At 43.5% G+C, this 27,828-nt stretch overlaps 1 protein-coding gene across 10 annotated transcripts in view; it reads left to right on the top strand.

Moving 5' to 3' along the window:
- ZBTB38 (zinc finger and BTB domain containing 38) overlaps positions 1 to 8,072 on the top strand; it is a 308,287-nt gene extending 300,215 nt beyond the window's left edge. For all 10 annotated transcript variants that reach the window (XM_085633677.1, XM_085633670.1, XM_085633676.1 and 7 more), the window contains one exon: positions 1,660 to 8,072. In XM_085633677.1, coding sequence (XP_085489803.1) covers positions 1,660 to 5,970 — 4,311 coding nt within the window. In that variant the 3' untranslated portion in view covers positions 5,971 to 8,072. The remainder of the gene's footprint in view (positions 1 to 1,659) is intronic.
- The last annotated feature ends 19,756 nt before the right edge of the window (positions 8,073 to 27,828 follow it).

Genomic DNA, 27,828 nt, shown 5'->3' with positions numbered 1-27,828 from the left:
TACTTTGAGCACTTGGAGAGTCTCACCAATTCGGTTGCAGAAAGTCCAGTCCAGGCCTTTCACTGTCCAAGACAGAAGCAGCCACCACAGGTCGGCCCAGAAAAGCACGCAGCAAAGCAGTTGTTCCTTCTTGCAGCTTCTCCGGCTCTTCTTCTTGGCAGTCTTCTTGATCCAGATGAGTTTCTAAAGTTCAGGGGTCTGGGCCCCAGTATTTGTGCACAAAATTACTTTGATCTTCCAGGCAGAGAGTGTCTGCGCCCGGCCAGAACCAGTTTGGCCTTCTCTGGTGTGAATTCCTGGCAGGAGGTGGAGACGGCTTTGTCAGAGGCAGACCAGGCCCTTTGAGGTGCAAGGAAATCTCCTCCCTCTTCCCCAATCGCAGCCCAGGTTTATTTAGCCCTTTCCTGACCTACCTAGATTATCGGGAGCCACCCTACTTCCTAGCCATCTGTCGTCCAAAACCCAGACAGGAAATCCACATTCCAGCAGAGGCACACGGGATGACCGAGCAAAATAATACGCACTTTCTAAAAGTGGCCTTTATGAACTCAGAATGAAAAGGGCACCCTCGCTAAAGGTTGCGTTTTTAGACGCTGAGTTCAGGCATACAAATCTTCATTCATTTATGCCTTTTTCGGGCTACGTACGTGGATGGCACAATCAGTGCTGCAGGCCCATGAGTAGCGGTTGACTCACAAGTTCCGGCACCCGCAGTGCTCTTTACTGGGGACTGACAAGTAAATCAAACATCCAATCATAACACAATTTACCACAGGAGCACCAGCACTTTACCACTGATCAGCAGTGCGAAAAGCGCGCAGAAACGTTACACCAGCAAAAACAGAGTCAAAACCAAGAGGGCAGAAAGCAAAAACTCTGGGGAAACACGCCAAAAGATGCCAAGTCTAACAAGGGATAAATGGATGCATGCAAAGCACACATTTGATTACTTCATGAGTACCTAGACCGATCCATGACACAAAAGGCACTTTCATTCATAAGGAAGACCTATCAGCATTGCCAGTGTTTGTTTTAGATTGATGAGGCCCAGCAGCTCCCCCAACAATAATGTTTTCAAAACCTATTACAAAACAAACATTGACAAAGGCAAAAGTCTGGCAGGCAACACCAGCCCTATTAACTTTGTCAATGCTTGTTTTAGTCGTCGTTGGGCATTTAAGCTGTCTTCAGATTACAGCACTTCAAACGTAATAGTGCCTTTTATTTGCACCAGTTAAGAATTCTATTTTCATGTGATGTGCTTTAAATTTGAAAATAGTTGTTATACCTTTTCCAAGTACAACTGCCAAGAAATTACCTGTGCTCTTTATTTAAAAATATATATGTGGTTATTTTTCTATTTCCAATGTTTATAGAAGCACATGGCCATTATTTTTAAGCAGCGGTATGTTTTCTTGTTTCTCTCTTTATTTTTGTGACATAAGCTTGCAATATATATATATATATATATATAGATATAGATATATATATATATCCTTTGCACTAACTTGTCAAGACTCGACCTATTGGTTTCTCAATGTTTGTTTATAGTATACTTTGCATATGAATAATTAAAGACACAGTTTCAAATCATTGCTTAATAGTCATTGAACAGAAGAACTAAATGAGCATGCTATAATAGATTTTTCCCTTTTTCAGATGACCGTCATGCCTAATTCGGAAGATCTTGTGGACAGTCATCACAAGGAAACTGTGTTCAACAGTTTGAATGATCAGAGGACACAAGGAGTATTCTGTGACGTCACCATCGTTGTAGAAGATGTCAAATTCAAGGCCCACCGAAATGTGCTGGCAGCTTCAAGTCCTTACTTCAGGCAACATTTTTTGAGCCCAAGTCTACACCTTGCTAGTCACATCATGGAGTTGAATGACCTCAAGGCTGATGTGTTTACTGAAATACTTAACTTTATCTATAGCTCCAAGGTGATGGTGAAGAGAAAAGAGACGTTACATGATCTTGCCACTGCAGGAAAAATGCTGGGTATCCCATTTCTGGAAAACCTTCAGCATGACAATCAGACTAACAAATCCAAGTCATCATCCGTGCACAGCTCAGAACCAATAGTAGCCCCAACTCCATTTGCACTTTATAGCTGTTCAGTCGGCCTTAAGACCGAGATCAGCAACAAACAAGGCGATGATGATGCCACCCCTAGTGGACCAAGAATAACAAATGCATTTTCAATTGTTGGGACGGAGAACAGTGATGGGGTTTTTTCCCCGCTAGATCTTAGGGCAAATGTCAAAAGGACCCCAGAAGGCATGAAAGTAACAGATGTTGTTCTTAGGGGAAACCATGTAAGTAGAGGTACAGACTCACACCATGCTTTAGCTGAACATTCCTATGCTGTTTCTTCCAGCGGTAAGTTTCTTCAAAAAGATTTGCCTCTTGAACATGGAAAACCACCCGTTTCTAAAGATGGCAAAGAAAACCAGCCCCTTACAACACCACCCACGATCCAAGCCACAAATGTAGCATGCAATATCCCAAAGAAAGCACTCCTAAAGAAGTACACTGCTTTGTTTGATACAAAGATGCAAACTCCACAGCCTGACATAGAAATGAACAGTGACCAACCAATCGCTTCCATTTTGACTTCCCACCAGGGAGTGGAATTCCAGTTTTTTATCGAAAATGAAAACAACACTTCTGAGACATTACCTGATAACTTACCAGTCACTGAATCATTGGATAGTCATGCTGTACTTGGCGACCACCTTCAGGTTCCCAAAAAGCATCACCCACCTTTCAAGTGTAAGAACTGCGGCAAACTTTTCACACATCACAAACGCCTGGGGAGACATGAACAAATCTGCTTTAGACCAGCACCCTTGCTTGTAAAGACCGAAGAGACGCAGATGGCCATAGATAATGACACAACCAATAACATATCTGGAACTTTGTACACGGATCAGCTTCCTTGCAATTTCCCCATTGACGGTGATACCCTGCCAGACAAAGACTATTTCGTGAAAATTGTTAACGAGAAGATATTTTACATTTGTAATGTTTGCCAACGCAGCTACGTGACCATGTCAAGCCTACGCAGGCATACAAACGTCCATTCGTGGAGGAAAACCTACCCATGCCATTATTGTAACAAAGTGTTTGCATTAGCAGAGTACCGCACAAAGCACGAGATCTGGCACACTGGGGACAGGCGGTACCAGTGTATTTTCTGTCTAGAGACTTTTATGACCTACTGTATTCTCAAAAACCACCAGAAGTCTTTCCACGGAATTGATCCACGTCTTGGTATGGGTCGTAAAACGGCCAATGGGGGTTTAAAATCCAGTGTCTACCCTTATAAGCTTTACAGACTTTTGCCTATGAAGGGCAGGAGCACCTCCGGCACAGCTGACAATAGTGGGTCACTGGAAAAAGGAAACACCCAAAGCTGTGGCACTATTGCTAATGCATGCATTGCTCTGGACTCTGAGCTGCCTGCACATTTTCAGGAAATTAGAGACAATTTAAGCAGCACAGTCTCATTTATTGATGCGTGTAAAAACAGGGAAACGGCCCCAAGTACTGTTAGAGCTGTACCTAGGGAACTGCAATCTTACATGCAACAGGCTCCAGTCCTTGAAAAGTCAGCCTCGCCTATTGAAAAGGAGTTTATTTCCAGTATTCAAGAGTTTGATGCTCCAGGTAGCCAAAGTCAAAATGTGTCTGCGACCATCAGCCCCACTTTTGCTGTACCATCTGTCATCATGCATAGCAGTAGAGTCTCCTCAGTTATCGTGCATGGTAATGACGTTGCATCACTTGAATCCAGTGGAAATCAAATACCCAAGAATGACCTAAGCCAAGCTATAAAAGAAGAAAGAAATGAGGACTCGGATAACATTGGTGATAGCAACATCAATGCAAACTCTATGAAGGAATACAAATCTGTAACATGCAGCATACCTGAGTACCCAGTGGACGGGGATGAAATTGCTGACTCGAAAGCTGCATCAAAAGGGACCACAAACATTGTGCAGGGAGAGAGCAAAACTGTAACATACATTGCCAAACCAGCATTACCTGGAACCTTTATCAGCAGTGGGGTGGAGCCTCTTTGTCAAATAACAGTGAGGATTGGAAGTGAAGCTATGGTGCGAAGGCACATCCCCGAATCTAATCTTTTCTACAAAAAAGGTAGATCAAAATATTTTGAATATGAACATTGGAAAGATGAGCCAGAGTACAAAGCAGCAAACAGAGAAAGAAGCTCAGGCAGACTGCGCAGAATATCAGAGAGTAAGATACCGAACGAGCTGTGCGAGGACACAAGCGACCAGGACACCAACGACAAGTCCTGGCGCCCATACTACAACTACAAACCCAAGAAGAGATCCAAACAATTGAAAGAATTACGAAAAGTCAAAAAAAGAATAAAAAGTATGAAGAGAGTTCCCGAATGCCACAGTGAAAATGAATTTGACTCCGAGGGTGCCCTGGGACACATTCCCACTGAGAGTACAAGGAACGAAGAACTTGAGAAGCCGCTAGACGCACAAGCAACAGTTTGTGATGGGGATGTACATGTGAAAGAAAGTGAGACTTCCACCACTGAGGATACAAGTAAGGAAGACATGAAAGGTGACATGGTTAACACTCAAAGCAAAGGTTGCGATAGAGATGAATCTGTGGAAGAAGATGCTTTTTCTCTCATCGAGGACACAAATAAGGAAGACATTAAGGGGGAGGTGCATGACACACACAACACTGATTGTGAAGAGGATGTATCTGTGGAGGAAAATTCAACTACTCCCACTGATGTAGAAAGTGAGGGGGAAATCAAGGTGGAAATGCTCGACAATCAAATTACAGATTGTAATAAGTATATGTCTGTTGAAGAAGATGTATCCATTGCCAATAAGGATGCAACTAAAGAAGACCTGAAGGGGCAGAAATCTGATACTCCATGTATGGATTCTGATGAGGATATACTGGAAGAGGAAAATGTTCCCAGTCCAATTGAGGAAGAAAGTAAAGAACAAATTATGGTGGAGATGCTTGACACTCAAAGTGCAGTTACTGATATGCAAGTTTCGGTGAAGGAAAAAGCAACAAGTGACGAAAATTTGCACCCCGTTCCTAATTCTTTTTCTTGTGAGCTCTGTGAGATGCTGTTCCTCAACCCATCAGCGTTAAAAGTGCACATGAGATGCCACACTGGTGAAAGGCCCTATTGCTGCAAAACGTGTGACAAGTGCTTCTCCTTTCTTGGACATCTCAAGAAACATGAGCAGATTCATTTGCATGTTAAGAAGTACATCTGTCAGCACTGTGGCAAGACATTTGCTCGCAATGAAACACTTGTAAAGCACGAAAGAACCCACACCGGGGGGAAACTGTACGAATGTCATTTTTGCCCTCGTAGCTTTCTGCACTTGAGCACAAAAAAGGACCATGAACAGAAGCATGAACTAGAAAATGGGGTTAAAGGGTTTGTGTGCCTCCAGTGCTCCAAGGTGTGCAAGACACCCGATGCTCTGAGTAAGCACCAGAATAAGCACTTTCTTAAGAACCTGCAACACCAGGACAGTGAGGATGGACCGGTGGGGCATCTAAAAAAGAGACCAAAATATTTCACAGATCAGCCTCTCAAAGAAACGCATGAATCAAACACTATGGATAATTGTGAATACTTTTCTTCCAGTGACAGCACTACTGACTCCGCAATTCCCAGTGAGGAAAGCGAGGAAGATCTGACCTCTGAAAAAGGGGAAGACGGCAGCAATACTAAAAAAATGAATCCCAAAAATAAAGGTGGCGATTTCTACACAAAAGGAGTCTTTTCTGAGGATTGCGTTAAACAGAAGTCGGAACGAAAAAGTTGGGAGAGCTGGCAGTTCTGCCAGCATGATTTAAGAGAAAGTGGAGCCTTGAACTGTCAAGCTGCAAATACCATCAATAAGGATAATCTTTTTGAAAAAAGTTCACTTGGGTACCACTAGTACTGTGCACACCTTACAACCATGACTTTAAGCAGAAATCTCAGTTTCAAAACCGATAAATCATGTAAATCGAATATTTTCCCAAAGTACATTAATATTAATGGTTTTCAGCCCAGTCAAAGCCATACTAGATAAAAAGTAGATAGTCTTAACAGCTTCAGCATTAAATGGCAAGTTCACAACCAAATTGCTTTTACTGCAATCTTACCATTAACCAACAACTCTTTAATGGAGTAGAAAGGACCATATGGAATCAACAAAGTTTCCTGATAAGCCATAGACTCTAAAAGGCTTAGCGGCCTCAGGCAAAGCCAACTTCAACCTGTTCTGCAACTGATTCCTCCAGCCTTTCTGGCCTTTCACATATACTAGCATATTGGGTAATAAATAAATGTCTTTGGCCTTTGCATAGTCCCCTACTGCAGGCAGGGCTCCACCACTATGAAAAAACATGCAGTACCTTATGACTTTAAAACGAAGCCACTAAAGGGCTACTTTTTTACAGTCCATTGAACACTCTTTCACCCTTCCCTCCGTGCTTGTTTATTGATCTCACCATGCGGTACCTCTTCAGTTCTTGTTGTTGGTGTGTCCGAACATTCCTTTTGATACATATTGCTGAGAAAGTCAAACGGGTCTATGTTACTAAAGCTGGAGAAAAAGCTTTAGAAGCAAGTCATTTATTCTTTTCCAGCATTGGATCATTAATAGATTTAAGTGCAATTTGAATAGATTATAAGGCAGGGATTTTCTGAGATTCAAGCATAGACGTATATCTTTTTATGAACAGGTTCTTCAAGATAGTCTGATCTACTTGTGTGTTCAACTGTGCCCCTGAATCCGGTAGTAACAATTATAGAAGGTTTATGATAACCTCTGTGTGGCCAGCTTGTGTATCTCCATCACCAGTGTGTTCGCTCTGAGCGTGGCAGTAGCCACACCACTTCTCATTGAGAGGTCACTTGTTTGTTAGAATCCTGATTTAATGCATTCACTGTTGTCAATTTGGTGACCACTTGGTATTTTCTATCTTGGCCAAATACAGTGAACAGGTGCATGTCCACCTAATTGGTTTTATTCTATTGATATACTAGTATTACTAGTTCTGACATCTGGATATGCAAGGTCTTCCCTGTCTTAGTCATTGGTTGTATCAAAAACACCATCTGATACACCATCTGGCTCAAAAGGGAATCGGAGAGAACCTTAGGGGTGAACGTTGGATGTGATCATAGCATTACTTTTGTGCATGAAGGTTGATGTACTGATGTACATATCCTTTCATGAAAAGGCATGTATCTCTCAAATCTGATTTCAGAGGTGACGGCACCCAAGAAAGTAGGTTTCCATGTCAAGTTCTTTAGTTCTGCCCCGTGCATTGGTTCAAAGGGAGTGCGAATCAAGCACGACAGCACTGCTTTGATCCCCAGCAATAAGGCCTGTGTCCCCACCGGAAGGTAGTGGGACCTTCAGAAAATTTCTAATTACTGCTTGCAGGAACAAAATAACCGCAATCAGGCTCTTCCTTTACCTTCAAATCATCTCAGCTGTGTGCACCTAATTCAAAACGTTTTGAAGGGCTGACTTGGATAGCTTAAACAATTGTGGCAGCAATTTGTTATTGAATTGCAATTGGTTGTAAGGCATTATTTGTGCTCTGTATGCAAAATATCTTCCTTTTAATGCAACCTTTTGCATTTGTTGATTCAGCTCTGGAGTTAGCCAATATGTCCAGCCACTCCTAAGGCACACCCAGGTGACAGAACTGTAAGATCTTAGGAGCTATACTGATATCTTGAGGAACACTCGATTATGATGGAGAATCTTCCCTGAGTCAATGGTAAGGACTGCGGGATGTGCTAGCTATTGGGAAATCACAAGCAACTCCAGGTCTTCCTTGGCCAGTTGGATGCTGTCATCATTAACTGATATGAACATTTTGGAAGAATGTTGAACTCTCCTGTCGGATTTAATAAACCATTGTCTCATCTTTAAACACCTACCAATGTGGAGCCAAAAATAAAAATTAAAGCCCACCAGCGGGTAGTTTTAGCAGAATCTCTTTGTTTAATTTTTCCTCCACATAAGCCCATCTGATTTAATACCCACGCCACTCCTCATACAGGACGCACTTCCAACATCCACCCCTCAAGAGCTCCACACGAGGATCGTAACCCTAGCTCGTTGCCGGTGTGAGTAGGATCCCTTTGTTCAGTCATGTCACTCTTAGGAGGGTGAGGTCTTTCCGCTCCTAAACAGGCAGGATCTTTTAAACACGTTTTCTTTTTGAAACATACACCAGGAGTATTCTTTCTCTGGCGATTGAGAAAACGAGAACATACTCCATGGTCTTGCTCCTCTTCACTTTATGTGAGAAAACTGGCACTTCTGACTCACCAATGCAATCTTGGCACTTAATTAGCCAGTCTTCCAGGTAATGGTAGATGTGGATTCCTTGTCTGCATAGATGAGTGGCTACTGGCATCTAGCACTTCATAAACACTGAAGGTTCAAATCAAAGCCCAAAGAGCAGGACCTTGAACTGCCAGTGATCCTCTCTCACTCCAAATTTGACGTATTTGCAGTTCTTTCTGTTCATCATAAGTGCATGAAAGTAGATATTTATTTGATTTAGAGAACATGCAAATTCCCATTTCCATCAGTATGGCACCACTTCATCAGGGTAGCCATTTTTTAAGGACTGCCTGCAAATAAATGTCTTAATGCAGTTTAGGTCTATTTTGAGCTGGAGGATGTTATGCTTTTTCTACACAAGGAAGCACCTTGAGGTGTTATCCCATATGACACCTTTACTGAGCAGGCTTGAACTGCGATCTACTGTTGTCCAAGTGGTTCCTTGGCATGTTCGCCGCAGGATGGTGATTAGTAGGGTGACTTTCCCCCCAAAAAGTCAGTTTTATTGCCAGGATACACGTGTGTCCAGTGTGATTGCTTTCTACCTTGACACTATGGTTTTTTCTTGTCTCTCAGCTTCCGATAATGACCGCTACTTTTGCTTCTGGGTGCTTCCCCTTGTTTGGATCTTCCACTCCAAGGATGGTGAGAAGTCTCAAACTCCTGCTAACCTTATTGGGAGTATTGCTACTGGTATCCATAGGGAAGGGAAAGCTTGTTATTTCAGCAGGAGGGCCAAGAATCTTTGTTTTCAAGCATATCTGCTTCCCAGGCCCCAAAAAGAACTGGCCATCTCTATGACCAGGCCCTGGTTGCCTTTACCACACCTGGCTTGCAAGACATCTTCAACTTCCTTTCCAAACAGGTCCTCACCATTAAAATGTTTTTCTAGCACTCTGACCTGCATATCTGACTTGAATCCTGTGCACTTTAGCAAAAACTAGTGGCACAGAACATGTATGTGTCACATGTCCAAATACTGAGTCTGCCAGATGCATGATGGTTTTCTTCAAAGCCAGTCTACCTTCTGTAAAGGGGAGCTTCATCTCAGCCTCAGGCTAGACGCGTAAGATGTTGGACAGCTCTAAAGTCTATGATGCTTTATTAGACAGGTTTCTGACCATACCCTCCACCTTCCAATATTCATTGTCCAGAGGGGCCAATATGACAGAAACAACCTTGACTGATCTTTTTCGGACCACAGTTACCATCAGTGAATCTGTTTATTCCAGGAAAGGCAGGCACTTTGAGGTCTGAGGCTGGTGTTCTGTATTTATCTTGTCGTAGTGCTGAACCTGGGCTGCGGCTGGTGCCTTGAGCAAAGCTTGATTACTCATCCGTAGATGGATCAGTTGTGGTCAAATAAGATATGTCCTCTCCATTTACTGTAAAGCCATTTTCATGTATTCTGTTTTTATATATGGATAAACGAACCCATAGGAATTGGAGAGGCATACATGTAATGATTAGTGGGATCCTTTAAACATCAAATATGAATGTTTTTGTTTCTGTTTCTGAACGGCAGCAGGAATTTAATCACCTTTGTGTACTCTGGTAGTCCATTCTGCAATGACAACAATGCTGTGAAAAGGATCTCCTTTCAGCCCTAACTCTTTTGACCGTGGGAGCAGCTAGTAAAGTTGTATTGCTTGACAGTAAGTACCTATTAGGTTATTACATCTGAACAAACACAAAACTGGTCTCTTCTGCTTGTATCTATTGCCCAAAACTCCTCTATAGTTCTCCTGATTAGTGTTGTGTAGGTCACTCTTGGCTCATGGAGAAGAACTGTAAAGCATCTCAATATAGGGTCTCCTAAAGAGCCACCAATTTCTCACATTAGTCTGTATCACCTTGCAAAATCTGTTCTTCATTTTGTTCTCCTTCATTTACCCCCTAACCAATTGGGGATGTAGGATGCTGTTCGTACTTTTGATTGTCATGCTTCAATGATTTTTAGTTTTTTCTGTAGAAGCCAAAGTGTGTCTCAGAACCAAGAGATGTGACACAGAAGATCATGCCATCATATGCATGGGCATTGATGGCTTAGGTTATGAAGAAGCAGGAAAGGTGCTTTGAATGCGGTTGATATACTTCGAGCCAGAGTGCCGAATGTTAAAACTGGTGTCGGGACATCAAATGTCCTGTGGGCTCTTGATGTCAAGTTCATCGTCAAAGAAGAGACAGGGACAGCATGACTTTGGACAGTACCAGAGAGGACTCTCTGGGCGCTGGACAGTACTCAGAGTATAAGGAAGACGAGGGAAGAATACAGAGGTAGAGAAGCTTTGGTGATGCTTTCTCGACATCCCTCCTTTGAGGAGTATGGCATTGTCAGCTTTTTTGCAAAGACTGGTTTTAAAGGTTTTATTAGCCCTCTTCCTGCCTTGATCTGAGTCCTGCTTAGATTAGAAATAAATAACCTCTTGGATCTGGATGAAAACCAGAATTCACATCATATAATGTTGTGCTATAGATTGATGCAGTAGTTTTACTCTGGGAGAAGGGCATTATCAGAGACGTCCCTCTGTTCATATTTTACACAAAATGTAAATATGGCTCTTTTCTTGTGATTGTGTCCTCTAGTGAACCCCAGTAACTTTCTTGTTAATACAGTCTAGCCCTGAAGTAAATTCAATCCACAAATCTGCAGATTCGGAGAGCTGCATACGTAACTGATTCAGATGTACAACTTTAAAATAGAGCAGAGCTGTTTGAGAACTCCACTGTGCTCATATGTGCAGTATGAATCTGACCTGGGGTAGTGCCTTGGAGGGATCAATGCATGGGTAAGTAGATATGGGTGAACGCGAGCTTGAGGATTCCCAGCCTGACAGAGAATTTTCAGTAATAAATCTGTGAGGATATTGGAGAATGTCTGCATTACCTTTGGGCACAGATGTTATGTTATGTTAGTGGAATTTATAAGAAGCGTGCGATTACCCTTAGGTGTCCTGGCGCTAAGCTTGGCCTAAACGTTAGTCGGTGAGGTTCAATGAGAAAACAGTCAGGTCTTCAGACCCTTTCTGAAGGAAAGGACATCTGCAGCATTCCTCAGATGGAATGGCAACTCGTTCCAAGCCTTGGATGTGCAGGTAATGAAGCTCCTACCTCACCAGCTGGCTTTTTTAAGGGTGGGCATTTGGACGTATTTTGCTCCTGTGGACCACAGAGTCCTAACGGGGTATACTATTTGAACCTTTGCCTCACATGGTCGGGCCAATATCATTAAGAGCCTTAAAGGCTATACAAAGGGCCTTAAAACGAACCCTTTGTTTTACCGGGAGCCAGTGTAACCAAGTTAATTCTCTTCAAACAGAAACAAATTTAGGTATGCCAGACAATAGCCTGGCAGCTGCGTTTTGGGCTATCTGAAGCCTATTGATTTGCTGACTTTGGGCATTCAGATAGATGCTATTACAGTAGTCCAGACGTGCCATTACCAGGACTGTGACTACCGTCCTGAAGTTTGCTTCTGAAAGGTAAGGTTTTATTTTTCTTAGAATTCGCAGTATCAGGAAGCAAGAGGAAACTACTGAGCTAATGTGGTCACTAAAGGTCAATCTGTTGTCCACTATTACCCCTAGATTTTTCACTTTAAGAGTAGGGGTAGGATGGTTCCCCATGTCTGCTGGCCACCAGTCAGGGGTCCATACAAGAGGATTGTTTCCGATTACAATAACCTCGGTTTTGCTTGAGTTAAATTTAAAGCAATTCACCGACATCCAACTTGCTATGGCCTTCATGCAGTCAAGAAAGCGTGCTCCAGTTTCTTTTACATGACCGTCTTTGAAGGATAGCGTGATTTGAGTGTCGTCAGCGTACGAGGTCAGCTGAAAACCAAATGATCTGATCAGGGACGCCAGGGATATCACGTAAATGGTAAAGAGAGTGGGGCTCAATGACAACCCCTGGGGCACCCCACAAGGAAGGTTGAAAGGCTGGAATTTGTTGTTGTCCAGGTCAACTGTTTGTGTTCTATTGGATAGGAAGGATTGAAGGAGTTTCCAAGCAACCCCTCGTACCCCCACACCCGACAATCGGTCCATCAGAACCTTGTGATGGACCGTGTAGAAGGCTGCTGACAAATCTAACATTATCAGTATAGCCTTCCCACCACCGTCCAGAGCCTCCCTTACCTCTTCAAAAGTTTTGATTAAGGCCAATTCCGTGCTGTGATCAGCTCTAAAAAGATATTGGGTAGGATCAAGTACATTATTGATGTGTAGAAAACTGCTAGGCTGTGTATTCATGGCTTTTTCTATGATTTTTGCGGGCAAAGGAAGCCGCGAAATTGGCCGATAGCTACCGGGGTCTGTGGGATCTAAGGTTGGTTTTTTTAAAAGGGGAAGATTGAAGCCTTCTTCCAATCTTTCGGGAAGATCCCGGAGGTAAAATTTTTATTGATCAACGGGTTTAAAGCGGAGCATATGACTTCCGGAATAGACTTAAGTATCGGGACCGGGCAGGGGTCGGTAGGGGATCCCGAGCGTGCGGAACTCAGAAGTTTAGCAGTTTCTTCTAGACCTAAAGAGGTAAAATGATCAAAGACTGGACCAGAATTGGGAATTGCTTGGGTTGTGATCCATGGATTTGGTCCTGTTGCCTTCAACTCAGGGGTAAATGTGGAAAAAATACCCTCCACTTTTTGTTGAAAAAAGGTGGCTAAATTTTCACACAGTTCAGGACTGCTAGCATTCTTAATGATGTTTGGAGAGGCTAATTTTTTCACATTTCTAAAAAGTTCTTTAGGGTTGGACCTTGCTCGGAGGATTTCATTTGAGAAAAAAATCTTTTGTTTCCAACAGTAGTACTTTATAATATTTAAGGCTGTGCTTATAGTTCACTTTATCATCCGTTCAAGTCTTTTACAGGCCAGTTTCTGAAGTTTAAGCTTGTCTGAGTACCAGGGGTCCAAGGGATTGGCTCGCTTCGGGGTCCACTTTTTTATTGGAACCAGTTTTTTGCAAGCTTTATCCAACCAGTCTGTGTAAGCATTGGTGGCCTCTGTGTTTCTTCCAAACTTGATTTCCCTTCAAATATGCTATCAACTATCAAAACCTAAAAAGGTTTACTTGATATTATCATGACCACTTCCTATTTAGAAATCACCCTCTGCTGGAGTTAATAAGTGCTACTCAAAAATGCAGTCCAAACCTGAAGCCATATCATGCCAAATGAATATTTGTGTTCCTTTTATAGATATACCGCCACTAATCAACTGTAAGTCTTTCCTTGTTACTGCTTGATTGGGATAATCCTGTACCACACAGATTCTGGAAACCTTATATGGAGTAAAATGTGGAGTGTTGAGCTCAAGGAAAGATTTCCTCTGAATTGAAGAATAGGACACCAAGTTGTTATGCAATACATAGAAGATGGGAATATAGCTACAACATTTAGATAGATACACAAGTGAGTTTGAAACAGGTATAGCAAATCATCCAACGTGCAAGGATCTTGCTTGCCTTTTTCTTGAGACGTAGAACTGTGTAATACCATGTACACCTCGCTTGCTCATACTGTGACTGTTCTGTATGGATAACGTGGTCTTCGCTGTTCACTGTTGTCAGACAGTATTAGTGACTAGCAGTAAATTATGCAAACTAAAGAAAGAAAATGTATTCTACTCAATATGTTCACCATTACAACAGCACGTTATTTACACATTCAAAACGACTGTAGTTTAAATAGAAAGGTAAAAGTAATGTCAAAGATGAACAAAACCTTTTGTTGACCCACCAAATATATATTGTTTTCCATTGCAAGAAATATCTCGAAGTTATGTTCAGGCACATGTAAAAAACGTGTAACCCAGGAAAGAGGCTTCATGTTGCAGTGAATAAAGGTAGATCCATAATCACAACGTGAATACTGCACCTTTGATCAGGATGTTTGGAGGGTTTGCATGTATGTCCCTCATAGTGAGCTCAGAAGATGAGCCTAACAGATCACAAAAACCACACATATTCCAGAAAGCAGTGCAAAAATTCTAGAAGGATTCTAAGTGAAATCTTGTAATGTGGATACCTGCAATGGGCGGTCGAAATGAGACCATGCTAAGTAACTCCGCTTGGTCAGAATGGCTTCAAGAAACAATTAACTCATACCCAAAGTTGGCTTTGATGTTGTCACGCTGACTTCAGAATCACAACTTTCCCACCAATAACTCACACCATTTGCTACCTCTGTGTGAATTATGTACTAACATGTCTGATGGTGGATTAGGAACTCAGATCAATTTGAATAATTACACGAACTAATTCCATGCTTCAGTAATATTACATATTATTAAACATTTATTGATCTTAAGTTGTCTTGCCCCATACCCCCCCCCCCCCCATTGTTAAAAAAGAAGAATAATTTAGTCCTATCCAGAATACCTAGACCCCTCTTAACAAGTACTGCAAACTTCTAGGAAGGTATTTTAAACCAATGGCAAATCCAATACTGCGCCTTAGGGTTCAAATCAAGTTGTTGGTAGTGCTGAGTTTCAGAGGGCAGCAAGAGGGACAGGACTTGCACCTATTTACCCACTATTCTCCATCTTTTAAACCTCTTTTTGCTGTACAAAGTCACCCAGGTAATAACTGGATGAATTAGTGCAGGGAAACCTTGCCGGAGCACAGTAGTGCTGAATATCTTGAAATGACAGGATTTGGATGCAAACATACTTTCTGTCCAACTCACATATGTCTGAGATACATAAAGTGAGGATCAAAATCTTGTGACTTTAGCCCTGATTTAAAAATGGCATGCAGTTTAATCAGTTTTGTGATTTGTTGGAATTTTTATTTCTTAAAGATCTTTTTATTTCAAGTAAAGAAAACAACATTGCAATAACAGTACGGATCGTATCACGCATCAGTGAGACAAAGTACAGCGATGACCAATGATACTAGGTCTTCAAACACTCATAGTTTCCCCTCCTCCCCACCCACATCGACCACCCAATGGGATGGCTTTTCTCCCCATCTAATCATCCAACAACCAATCTTCTATTAGGGAGGATTTAGGGTGATCTTCTTCCTTTGGTATTGCCTTGTATAGGGCGTGGCTGATCTGCAGGTAGTGATAAACCTCCGAGTGTGCTAATTGATACTCGCTTTATAGTTCTGCAAAGGATATTCTCTCCCCGTGTGCCCACAGGAATCCCACACTTGACAGGCCTATTAAGTCCCATTTGTCAAAACCATGTTGTTTGGCCAGGGTGCCCAACATCGCCATATCCCACAGTTGGGTAGCGCAGGTGATCTTACCCCACCAACCCAGCGTCGTTAGCACAATGTGCGATTCGTGAAGCAGACTGAAGTTGGAGTTGGGAATGTGGTGGAGCACTGCCCCCCATAGGTAGCCCGCAGGCCACATATACCGCCTATCCATTCAGTAAGCTGGTTCATCCTCCGGAAGATAAACCCACTGATTAACAGTAATGAGTTGGGCCAACCAGTAGTATTGCTGGATGGCTGGAAGCGCTATTCTTCCGTCATACCAGCCCTATGTCAATTTCGTAAGGGATCTTCTAGGGGGCCCTCCATCCCAGAGGAGTGTGCATGTCACAGTGTCTACTGCCTGAAAATATGATGGCGGATCTGAGTATGATGTATTTTGGAGCATGTAAAGAAAACTGGGCAGGCCATCATGTTAATGCTTTGCCTAACAACGATAGGGGCACAGTTTTCCAGTGCTGGACATCACTTCGCAGACTCGCAAGTGGGGGCGCAAGATCATACTCATAAAAGGCTTCGGGTCTCCTGTGATACAGATCCCTAGATAGTGGAAACCTTCCGTGACCACCCAAGTTGTGCACTCTCTAGGAAGCCGCGGAGCAGTCCAATTGAGGGCATAGATCAGCGACTCATTCCAGAATATCTGCAGTACAACATAAAGATGTGTAATATTCTCTCCAGAGTGGAATTCGGGTCAGCTACATATAGCAGGATGTTGTCTAGATAAGGAGAGATTCTATTTGTTGGAGTTATTGAACATTTAGTAATGCCAGACAACAGAAGAATCTACGTAAGTAAGGGTTATAAGATAGTTTTCAGTTCGCATTATGTAATAAGGTCTCTCTAAGGCAATTTCTGTTAATAAAACAACATTATCATAGGAAAGTTTGATAATTCACTGCCATGATCATTGATAGATATAATATAATTTGAGCTCTTAAAAAAGGTGATAAAAGACAGAGAAAAAAATCAGGTATTATCTTTGTGAAATTGAGATCCAAAGCAGGCAGCAAAAACGATGCCAGTTAAGCCTTTAATGTGGACATCAATTACTTGCCCTTGCCCCAGGCTGGAGTGAACAGAGATGTCAAGTATGACATCTACTCAGCATGTGAAAGAGTGGTGGAGAGGCCGAAGCAGCAATGTAACTTTGATTCTGTGCCTTACTGGTCTTTGGTTTCCTTACCATTTGTAAGTGCACCAATGCTACACTATGAAGAGAAATGTAAAGCATTGACTGAGCATGTTGGGAAGCATATGACTGGCAAGACTGTGACCATCTAGATGCGAGTTCATTTCAGAAGGTAAGAATATTTAATTCTCCGAAGAATTTGTCTCACTAGAGAAAATATTATAGCAACGAAAAAGCCACTTTTTGCCGGTGGGTCTCATGACATAGCAAAAGGCTCCATAAAAATTAACATTGTAGTTAAACTTCATTCAGGTTAAGAGTTAAATAAAGTAGTAATATTGGTACCGTCACACAGGTATATTACCAAATTGAATGGACTGATTCACTGCACTTACTTAAAGCCATTTATCCACCACAGAAGCAGACTGAATTAAAAACCCGATTTACTAATCATGGATGTGTTACGAATTTGTGCAGAGTAGGTAAAACTGAAAGCAGTCCAAAAGATTAAAGGTTCTTCAAATTAAGCTTTGGCTTTAGAATGTGGCAAATCTTCATTTGATTACATGGATGCTCTATATGTTTTCCACTGGAGAACATATGTGTACATATGTACAGTGGACAACATCTGTTGCCCAAATGGATTCCACTGCATCAATATGACCAGAACAATGGGTGTCTCAATCATCTTAATTGTTGTTGACGATCAAGTGTTGAATGTTCAAATGGACATCCTGGGGCTAATAGAGTTGAGAAGATAAAGTAAAAAACAAACTGAACCATGATTTATTTAAATTTTGTTACAGTTCTTCAAAAGAGTTTATGTTTAAGAGATTAATTTCTTTTTACTTTACTATTTACTTTAAATATTTTGCACTGTTAGATACCATAAAAGATAACTTGTGTCACTAAAGACTCTAGATTTAGTGGTCTAGGAAAAATAGCCAGTTCTCTTTGATGCAGTGCAAAAACTGTTGCACAAGTTTTGGGAAGTGAGTTCTGATCTCAAAAGAATAAACACAAGCTAGAGTCAGAATCAATGTGAGAACATATGGTGCACAATTGTGTTCCTCTTGCTAAACTAAGTAAACAGATTTTGCCCCAAGTTATTTTACTCGAGAAGATGTGTTTGCTCGTCAAACCATTCAGTTACCTAAAGTGGTATACCATAACCGTTCTCCATTCAAAGCGAACAGCTCTTAAATGAAGAGATCAAAGAAGTTAATATAGCTGAAACAATTTTTCGAATATTTGAAATAAATTAGGCGTTTACTTGGTAACAGCAAGATCAGAATTCAGATTAAGGTTTCTAGAGCGGGATGATTGCCTAATGTTTAACTGTATTGTATATGTTACCACTTGAACCAGAAGCACTTTTATTTGTACCGTTCATCTTTAGGAAGACAGCAGGAGTCACTGTATTATAGTATATGCTCTATTTTAATGTGAACAAGCTAATTCATTTGAAAAGAACTGAAGGGTATGGAAAACTGTACAGAATTGTTTGAATAATGTTAAATTAATATAATAAGATACAGGGTTTCAGCGTATTTTTGTACATAGATATGTTGATGACCATGTTTTTGCTTACATTAAAGAACCAACTCCTGTTTTTGTAGACCTCGTTATTTGTTTTGCTTTGGATTTACTTCAGAATCAATCTGCTACAAGAAAAGTTGTAAGCTGGCATAATTCAGAGTTATGTAGTCCTCAAAATTGGGAAACACTGCATTCTAAGTTGAATGTGTGGCTGTGCCTTACTTTGTGTTCTCTTAAACAGTAAAGCTGCTTGTTACACCGTGGATGCCGTGGACCACTTGCATATACCAATGGGCAATCCTAATGGGCTGTTAGGTTTTCTTTGTCTCTTCTATAAACACTTATGCCAAGTTATCTTTTCTTCTAAAGCAATAATCATCCAGAACTTTGAACGGCATGCCTCATCTGCTGCACCACACTTGTGCAATTAAGACATCTTTTAGGTTTTTGATGTTTCACAATGCATTACGTGGTTTTAACTTGAGATCATACCTGCAAATGCTTTGCCATTTCTCTAGGAATAGTAGAGCCCTAACATAGCAACATTTTACAGATTTTGTTTTGAGGGTTTAGTGTATAAGTGTATGCTTTTAACAATAAACGGGTACAATAAGCTTTTGGTGTGATATGCATACAACCAAAGTGGCACCTCAGACTTCTGTTTTTATAGTTCTTTTTTAATTAATTTTCATCAATAACATCCAGCAACACAGTGTCAATGGTATTGACTGTAAGCCTGTGCTAGAGTGTCTTTACATCAACCATGCCAACCCATTTGCCTTAAACATCTTCAGTAAAGTCTAGTTCCCACCAAGGCCATTTTGCAAGAATCATCAACAAGGTTTCTTTATAGCTCCCTCCAAACCTTTCACATTCAAGCTGGTTCATTATTCGAGAAGGTCATTCCGTATAATCAACATTTCTGTCTACTAAGCATGATCTTCTGTCTCTTTGCTGTCTTTCTGTGATGACCTAATATGCTGTTCATCCTTCTCTGCCCATTCCATCAAGTATTTTTTCCACTGTATCCTATATCCTGGGACTAAGGTGGACTGAGTCTTATTAACCTGCTATGATGTGTTCTGGGTTTCCCACTTGAATCACTGGTAGGTTTAGACGTCGGTGCAATTAATTGAGTAGCAGTGGCAATCTTTACTCCCGCCATCGGTCCAGATTCACACTCACTCATTTATTCAAGTCTCTGCATCTAGGGCTCAAAAGGTGAGTGAATTTAATGATTCATCAAAAGAGTGCAAGTAGCTTGTTCCAAGATGAATAATGTGAAGCGGAATTTGGATCCTCTACTGAAGGACATAAGGCTTAGGTGAATATGAAGTGAATGAGTGCATCTGCATATGTTACAATGCCCATAAGATAGACAGTGAGTTTCCACTCCTCCCCTGTGTGTCAGGGAGTGTATTGGATCAATACTGGAGTCTGGCACTTTTGTATCTTTGTTGGGATGACTGCAGAAACCATATGCATGAAAACATCCCTTTACTGTAATCCGAGTCACCAGGCTTGTTTATTATTTGCAGTCTGGCATCACATATTCCCTCATCCCGAGTTGCACTGGACAAGAGGCACGTGTTCAGAAAGGGGAAAGGAAGAAGACCCTTGAAACATGAATAGTAATATTTTTATGAGGTAGGATAAAGCTGTATTGGTCATAAAACTACAGTTTAATGCATAGTGGCTAGACTGCACTAACCGTAGCCGTTGCCATCCTAAATGAATGCCAATGATTAATTACCCTCGACTTGTATACAGGTACGAACATAGTGCTGTCCTAACTGTAATGCTTGTTTTCTGTGTAATTGAATTTATCATTGTCTGCATAATGGGATCATTAAAATGTCAGCTGTTATGAAGCAGTGTGTAAGTTGCTCATAGCTCTGATGATATCCTGATTTACATAGTTGGCTCTCTTTGATGAAGATCTGGATCTGCACCCAGATGCATCAAAGAGCAGTTTGTTTGCATTTAACTGTTTCAACCATTTTTAATTATCTTCGTGCAACATATATGTGGTGTCTTATTGCAATTTTTCATGGAATCCGAAGTATTCCCAAATCAATTTTAGCAGGTTATTACAAAGGAGGTAAACACCACTTATAAAGTGAACAATATTGAAACCTAGGTATGAAAAAGTTGGCAGCTGTGTTTTGATTACAAAGTCAAATTCAAAGAAGTAGTTGGTTGCCAGCATCTCCTTTGCTGTATCGTTTGGACAGAAGCCCATTCTAGGAGGGATTATTATTTATTTTTTTTAAGTGAAAAGTGTGTCAAAGTTCTTTTTGGAAAAAAAAAAGGAATGGTGTAGCAAAATAGTAGCCGTTGGACATTTCAAAAAAGAAGACAGGGAGGTGAGAGCAGTGGTGGATCCGGGCTGAGGGTTGGAGTGAGGGGGGTCAGAGGGAGAGCAAGCAACAGTGGGAAGGGGGAACAGCAGGGGTCAATGAAGGCGCTAGTTGGCGTGTATATAAAAAAAAGACAAAGAAAAAAGGGTGAGAGGAGTACAGCACAGAGAGGGTGGGGTGATTTGATTGAGGAAGCAGCCCATAAGAGAGAGCACAAAACACATGCACTCCCTTGGAGTGCTGAACAAAAAAGAAAAGTACTTCCCTGAATGTAAGTAGAGGTCGGATGCAAGTCATCCAGTCTGCTCTAGGGGACGGGCAAGCTGAAGAAAAGGAAAGATAGCTGTTGAATAATTTTAATTCTGTATTTATTCTTTCATCCTTTTCTGGACAGCCTAAAAAAGCAAAGATAAAGCAATGCATAAACGCATACATAAAATCAACCTAAAAAAATCTGCTATAGCTATAAGTATGTCTCTACACCACTTTTGTTAAAAACAATCCTATACATGGGATTGGCTGGCATGGCAAGATGGCAGATGCCACTTGCTAGAGCTCTCTAACCACCATCTAATATCCTTAGAAATCTTGTCACCTAGGCCATCTTTTTAATGACTGTCAACTGGAGCAAGAGGCAAAAATACTGTACCCTTGCCAAGGCAACTGCCATTGGTGAGACTTATGGCCCGGACAACTGAAAAGGAGCATCATCAGGTGACCTGTAATGGGGCCTCCCTCCAGACAATGGAGGTGAAGGAACCGGGGCCTGGAGTGAAGCAGCCACCTGCACACTGCGTTGACCGCCTCCCCATCTGAGGGGGGAGGAGGTGAATGGAGCACCCTGCCAATCTGAATTTGGCCTCCACACTCTGCGACTGCTAGTCCCCTGCATCATCAGGGGCCAGATTGAGACTGGCCCGAAGTCCACTACTCCTGCCAAATGAGGATCACATGGGCAGTAGAGTTAGCAGCGTACCGAGGTAACAGAAGTGGTGTTGAGTAAGGTCACTGGGTGTGCCTCTCCCCCTGGGATAGTGCCCCTGCAGAGACACTATGTGGGGCAGTTTCCCAACATTTCCAAATACAGCAACATAGAAAGGCGGGCCGGGATGACCAAAGACAGGCTCCGTCACTCTCAAAGCAAACACCTGTTGGAAAAGGCAGACAGTGATACAGGGGCTGATCTGAGGCAAACCCTGGAGATAGGGAACAGAGTGGGAGATCACTGGCTCCATGACATCACAGTGGACCCACACAGTGGCCTGGGGTTAAAGAGGGACACACCCAATGATACAGGTCTGAGCTTAGAAAGAGTCTCTTTGAGAGACGGTTGTATTCCGGCCTCCCAGCTGCCCAGAGAAACTATCGAGCCTTAGTGTAAGTGTTGACTTAGCTGAAGGGAGGAGCTCAAGGCTTTATGTGGTCCATAATCTCACAAATTTAGCTGGTGCATTGGAGCTGGCCTCTGTGGTGTGACCCTGGTGATGATTTATGACCTAAATGCCAGTGGATAATAGATATGGCAAATGGCCCTATGTGCGCCGAATATGCTCCCTTCTGTGAACATTGGTGCACCTGACTGCTCGTCCAGCACTGGGACCTGGCAGGTCTGTCAGCTGCATTGGCAATGTTCGGAGATGACCGTCTTCCCCCTTCATGGTCGTCCACTCAGACTTCTAGATGATGAAAGACAAGCCTCTCCCCAAACAGGAAATTAGATAAATGTACCAAGGTCATGCAGCGAACTGACGGTTCACAGCTAACTTGGGAGTCCACCCTGGGCAGTGGTGAGAGAACTCTGGAGGGAGCCAATCCAGCACAAAGTTATCCTACAGATCAGTCAGTCCTCCAAGCAAATGCTACAAGCCAAAATTGCAGAAGTGTCCATGGATGTAGTCCTCCTCAGGCAGGATCTCAGAAACATGGGCAGTAGAGTGCTAGACACCGAGAGTCGTATCTTCGTATTGGAAGACACCATCAAGGTCCTACAGTCAAACGTTCATAAGCTCCAGAGATTGGTGGGAGAAACGGCAGCGAGAGTGGAAGATGCGGTAGGCCGAGCCCGGCACAACAATTTAGGTTTCGTAGACTTCCTGGAGGGTGTAGAGGGAGCACATGTGAACAGTTTCTGGAGTTCTGGGCCCATAGATTCCTTCCTGCTAACCAAGTTTCCCCATGCTTCCTAATAGAGAGCTGGCATCAGGTGGTAACGCAGAAGCCTCCACCCAGAGCAGCCCTATGGCCCATGACTGCACATTTTCTCAATTATAGAGACTGAGATCTCATCCTTCGCACAGTGTGAGGATTAGGAGAGGTCCGACATGACTCACATAACATCTTGGTCCTCCGGGACTATGCAAAGTTGGTGTAGAAAGTCCTAATAGTTGGTTAATCAAAAGCTTATAGCTATGGTGATCACCGATATGTTACTGTACCTGACAAAACTAATGATAATTTTTCTGGGGGAGAAGTTTGTATTTGACCATTGGAACCGTTTGTGTGAATGGGTGGCAGAAAGAATGCCTCTTTGTCATCCCGCCACTTCGAGAATCTCAAAAGTTGATTGAGAGACAAGGAACAGAGCTGCATAATTCTTCAACTCCTAAGAGACGTCATCACAGAGGGTCCAGACAAACTTGAGTGGGCCATAGGCCGCCAAGAGATCCAGTAGGGGGCAGTCACGTCCCTTCTTCTGAAATTTTTGATTCCAATGAGAAAGGAATACTTAAGGTCGTCACTAGTCTGCACATTGGAACACAAGAAGAACTGTAAGTTACATGGTGGTGTATATATGTAGATTAGGTGGTAATCCATAGCAAATAATGCTAGGCGAAGGAAGAGCTAGTGTAGTTGTGTACTGGGTTTTGGAGTTTCTATTTCTTTCAATATTAGTTAGGATGACAAATGCTTCTATGTAGGAAATATAGGGTGGGGGAGTTGAGTGGTTGCTACGGTATGCAGAATTATTTTAGTAGGTAGAGTCCATATGACAGGCCGCCATGAGATCACACAGTGGTTATAAAGGCATGACCTGGTTCGTTAACAGGTCACTAGATAAGGTCAAGAAGGTACCCTTATGTTGTATGCGAAAAGACCCATCTTTTGAGTGCTAGGTGTGCCTTTCTTGGATGTCACAGGTATAATAGTGTATACAACACTAGGTGTGTTAGAAGCTCCAGGGGATGACTATTTTTAGATTGCTTCTTCCCTCTTGTGGTTACCAAAACTTATACAGATGATTTGGGGTGCTATCTAGTAGTTGAGGGTACAGTGGAAGGGGCTCCCTGTACGCTGTGCCTTGTGTACGCCCTCACTAGCATTGTTAAAATTTCATTGCAAATTGTATACTCAGTCCTTAACCCACTGCTGTGGATGCCAATTGTATAGGGAGATTTCAAAACAGTGATGTGTCAGCCTTTAAATGTGGATTCCCCCTCCTGCACCTCTGAACAACAATACGACCCATGTGGGCTGCATCTCTGGGAGTGGGGGAATGCTTAGTGTAAATGGAACCCAACTGACAAACTCTAAATACATTACTCAGCCTCCCACCATTGCGGCTACTTCCTAGATTACTTATTTGTCCAGACACTCCATTTGGGAAGTGTTCAGTAGACCCATATACTGACTAAATGTTTGTCGGACCCCACCCCAGTAGTTCTGAGTCTGCATTACCCCTGACGAGGCTCCTTTGGTTTCCTGGTGCCTGAACGCATGGTGGCTATAGGACGAGGCCCATATGGACCACCTCTGCCAAGTTAGTAATGAATACATGTTCCTAAATACATGCTCAGTCTTCTCCACAGCTAGTGGGAGGCATTGAGAGCGGGCATCTAAGGGAGGGCCTTCTCCTGGGTACAGAGAAGGGTTTGAGATAGGGCAAAAATATAATTGAATTGGAAGAGTTAATCTCTATGCGACAGGTGCACCTTCAGAGTGCTCTGTGGAGGAGTGTGCAGCTGGCATTGCTCCAAAATAGAAATGAAACAAAACTGATGGACACTGCCAAATCTGCTTGGACTTTGTCACAGTATTAAATTTATGAACTGGGTAAGAAAGCAGGAAAGCTAACATATTGGCTGGTGGATATGGATGCCTCCCTTGTTTATCCTATAATATACACAGAGGATAATAAGAAAGTGACAGATTCAATAGAGATAACCTCTACCTTTGCTAAATATTATAAAAAACTTAAATCAGAGAAATTCCCCCCAAACCTGGAGAAAATAAACCCATCAGGCGCCGTTGAAGGAGGACAAAGCAGAGCTCGACTCTCCACTCATAAAGGAGGAGCTCCGGGGAAGGTCCAGGGTCCAAACGGCACACTGGCGGAAATAAAAAATATATATTCCTCATTGTTGGGCCACCACCTTTTAAATCCTTATAAAGAGATTACTAATGCCTGGGCCTTCCTGAGAGACCTTCAATTGGCCACCTCTATGCTTAAACCAGGCAAATCTCCGCACCATTGTGTCTCATACTGGCCTATCTCCTTGCTTAGCGTTGTGTCAAAATTGCTCATCAAGGTCTTGGCCATTCCCTTTTCCAAAATGATGCGAGTACTGGTCCACGAGGACAAAAAGGGATTGATGTTTATGGCATGTCCAGGTGGCACTGGCAAAAGCAGCAGGCCTCTCTTCTCCTGCAGCTATGCTCCTCGTAGGCCTCTGATACCATGCACTGGCCCTTCTAAATGCAGGTGTTACAAAAGATGAACATTACCCTCCAATTTTTGGCATATGTGGCACCCCTCTATGCAGCTACCAGGTCGCAGGTTAGAGTTAACGCTGTGATCTCGGACCCCTCCCCTATAGAAAGAGGCACGCAGCAGGAATGCCCTCTCTCGCCACTTCTTTTAACGCTGGCTGTCAAGCCTTTGATAGAATGGGTTATAACCAATGTACAGGTAATGGGATTCTGCTAGCTTAATGGGTCAGAAGATAGAGTACCATAGATAGATAGTCTCTTCATGCAGATTACATCATGTTGTTTCTGGAGCGGCTTTGGTGCTCTTTTCCATGGAGCAACGGATGTTACAAATTTACGGAGAGGCCTCCGGTTTGACCATCATTTAGCATAAATCCATTTATGTACACATACAGGGAGAGAGCCTGCATCATCCCCTTTGTGTTCCCCTTCAGATAGCAGGCAACCATTTTAAATATCTGGACATATTGATGACCTCAGACATCACAGGGCCTGGGACTTTAACATTGCCTCAATATTGCAGAGATGCTCTAGAGACACGGAGACTTGGTCTAATTTATCTATTTCGATGATGGGTAGATGTCGGGTACCCCACAAGTTACCTGTTGCTTGTGGAGAGATCTCGCAGAGACGACATGAGCTATCGCCCCCACGCCCACCTTACCCCACTCTAGATTGGTGGGTGCATTTGTGTGAAAGGAACCTCCGAGTGCCGGGCCGGGTGCTGCTCTGCCCGAAGTTTGCTGATTGCCGCGGGTGCCCTGTTGTGCGGGCCCCGCTCTGTCAAGCGCTTTCCTCGACTTGACGCTTCTTGGGCTGGCTCCGCCGAGCCGGACTACATCCCCCACAAGCCTTGGGGGCGGCGAGGACGCCGCCAGCGTCACGACGACGCGCCAGGAGGCGCATATGATCTGCCTGGGGCCGAGTCCTTTTGTGGGTGCATTTGTGTGAAAGGAACCTCTGAGTGCCGGGCCGGGCGCTGCTCTGCCCGAAGTTTGCTGATTGCCGCGGGTGCCCTGTTGTGCGGGCCCCGCTCTGTCAAGCGCTTTCCTCGACTTGACGCTTCTTGGGCTGGCTCCGCCGAGCCGGACTACATCCCCCACAAGCCTTGGGGGCGGCGAGGACGCCGCCAGCGTCACGACGACGCGCCAGGAGGCGCATATGATCTGCCTGGGGCCGAGTCCTTTTGTGGGTGCATTTGTGTGAAAGGAACCTCTGAGTGCCGGGCCGGGCGCTGCTCTGCCCGAAGTTTGCTGATTGCCGCGGGTGCCCTGCTGTGTGGGCCCCGCTCTGTCAAGCGCTTTCCTCCCCTTGACGCTTCTTGGTCTGGCTCCGCCGAGCCGGACTACATCCCCCACAAGCCTCGAGGGCGGCGAGGACGCCGCCAACGTCATGACGAAGCGCCAGGAGGCGCATAAGATCTGCCTGGTCCCTCGTCCCGCGGGGACGCGCGCGGGACGCGCCGGGAGAAGCCCGGGACAAGGGCGGGGCCGTCCTAGGCCGTCAGGGGCCGGAAGAGGCTGTGCTGGGCCACCCCTCTGAGATTTTCTCGACGGTAAGGTGTGGTGGCCGTGGGGCCGAAAAATTGATGATGGGTAAAAATAGGGCCACTGGAGTCAAGCTAAATGGGGCGGCAGGGGCCACTCTGGACTCGTATCTAGTTAGAGCCGCAACCGTGTTGACTGCTGAGATAGAGAGAACAGAAAGGCGTCTGTCCGTGGAGGTAGTGAATGTAACATCAGCTCTAATCCACAATTCTGACGAGCTTCCTGACGCTCAACTGCTATTATCTTCTCCATCGCCAACGTTGGGGATACCAGTGCCAATCGCATCTCCTTCCATCGTTTCCTCTGGGAAGGAAGAGTTCAGGACTGGGTCAGTACTTATTGATGATTCACCGATTATTGCCCCCTCCCCCCTCGCCCCCATCCAAGTAAGGCGTACCAGGGCGGCGGGTCTGGTACCAGGCTCGAAAGTTAAGAAGCAACAACTGGGAAAGGCTCCTAAAGTTGGGACGGCCCTTCAGCCAAGTCCCGAGTCCCTCTCCAAAAAATTGTGGGTTAACATCAAGGAGAAGATTGATACCACCCTGGCTCCCTTAATCTGCAGACTGGACTCTATTGAGGAGATGGCCACTGCTTTAGAACATAAACTTAGATGTACTCCCCTAATTGTACATCCCCCCTGCATAACATGGCACCCCCTTGTGCTACTGAACAGCCTGCACCTCCTGAGACTACAACGCCAACTGAATTCTCCTCAAATGTCGACGCTCCTCTTATTCCATCTGGAGCAGGTTGCCCCAATAATGTCCTAAAACCTAATTGTCCTTCATGGGTTCATAACCCCTTAAATCCACCTGCCCCCAAATTAGGGCAGCCTTCCAGCGTTTCAAATCCAACTTCCAGGAGTCTTTGTGAATCTGGTCCTGGTAAGGGGTTTACGCTAGTCAAGGAAGCCTTTCCGCTGGTCCTTG

The sequence above is a fragment of the Triturus cristatus genome, chromosome 11, assembly GCF_964204655.1.
Source record: "Triturus cristatus chromosome 11, aTriCri1.1, whole genome shotgun sequence".
Taxonomy (NCBI): Eukaryota; Metazoa; Chordata; class Amphibia; order Caudata; family Salamandridae; genus Triturus; species Triturus cristatus.
The sequence above is the reverse complement of the archived record's forward strand: the minus strand, read 5'-3'. Positions and strand labels throughout refer to the sequence as shown.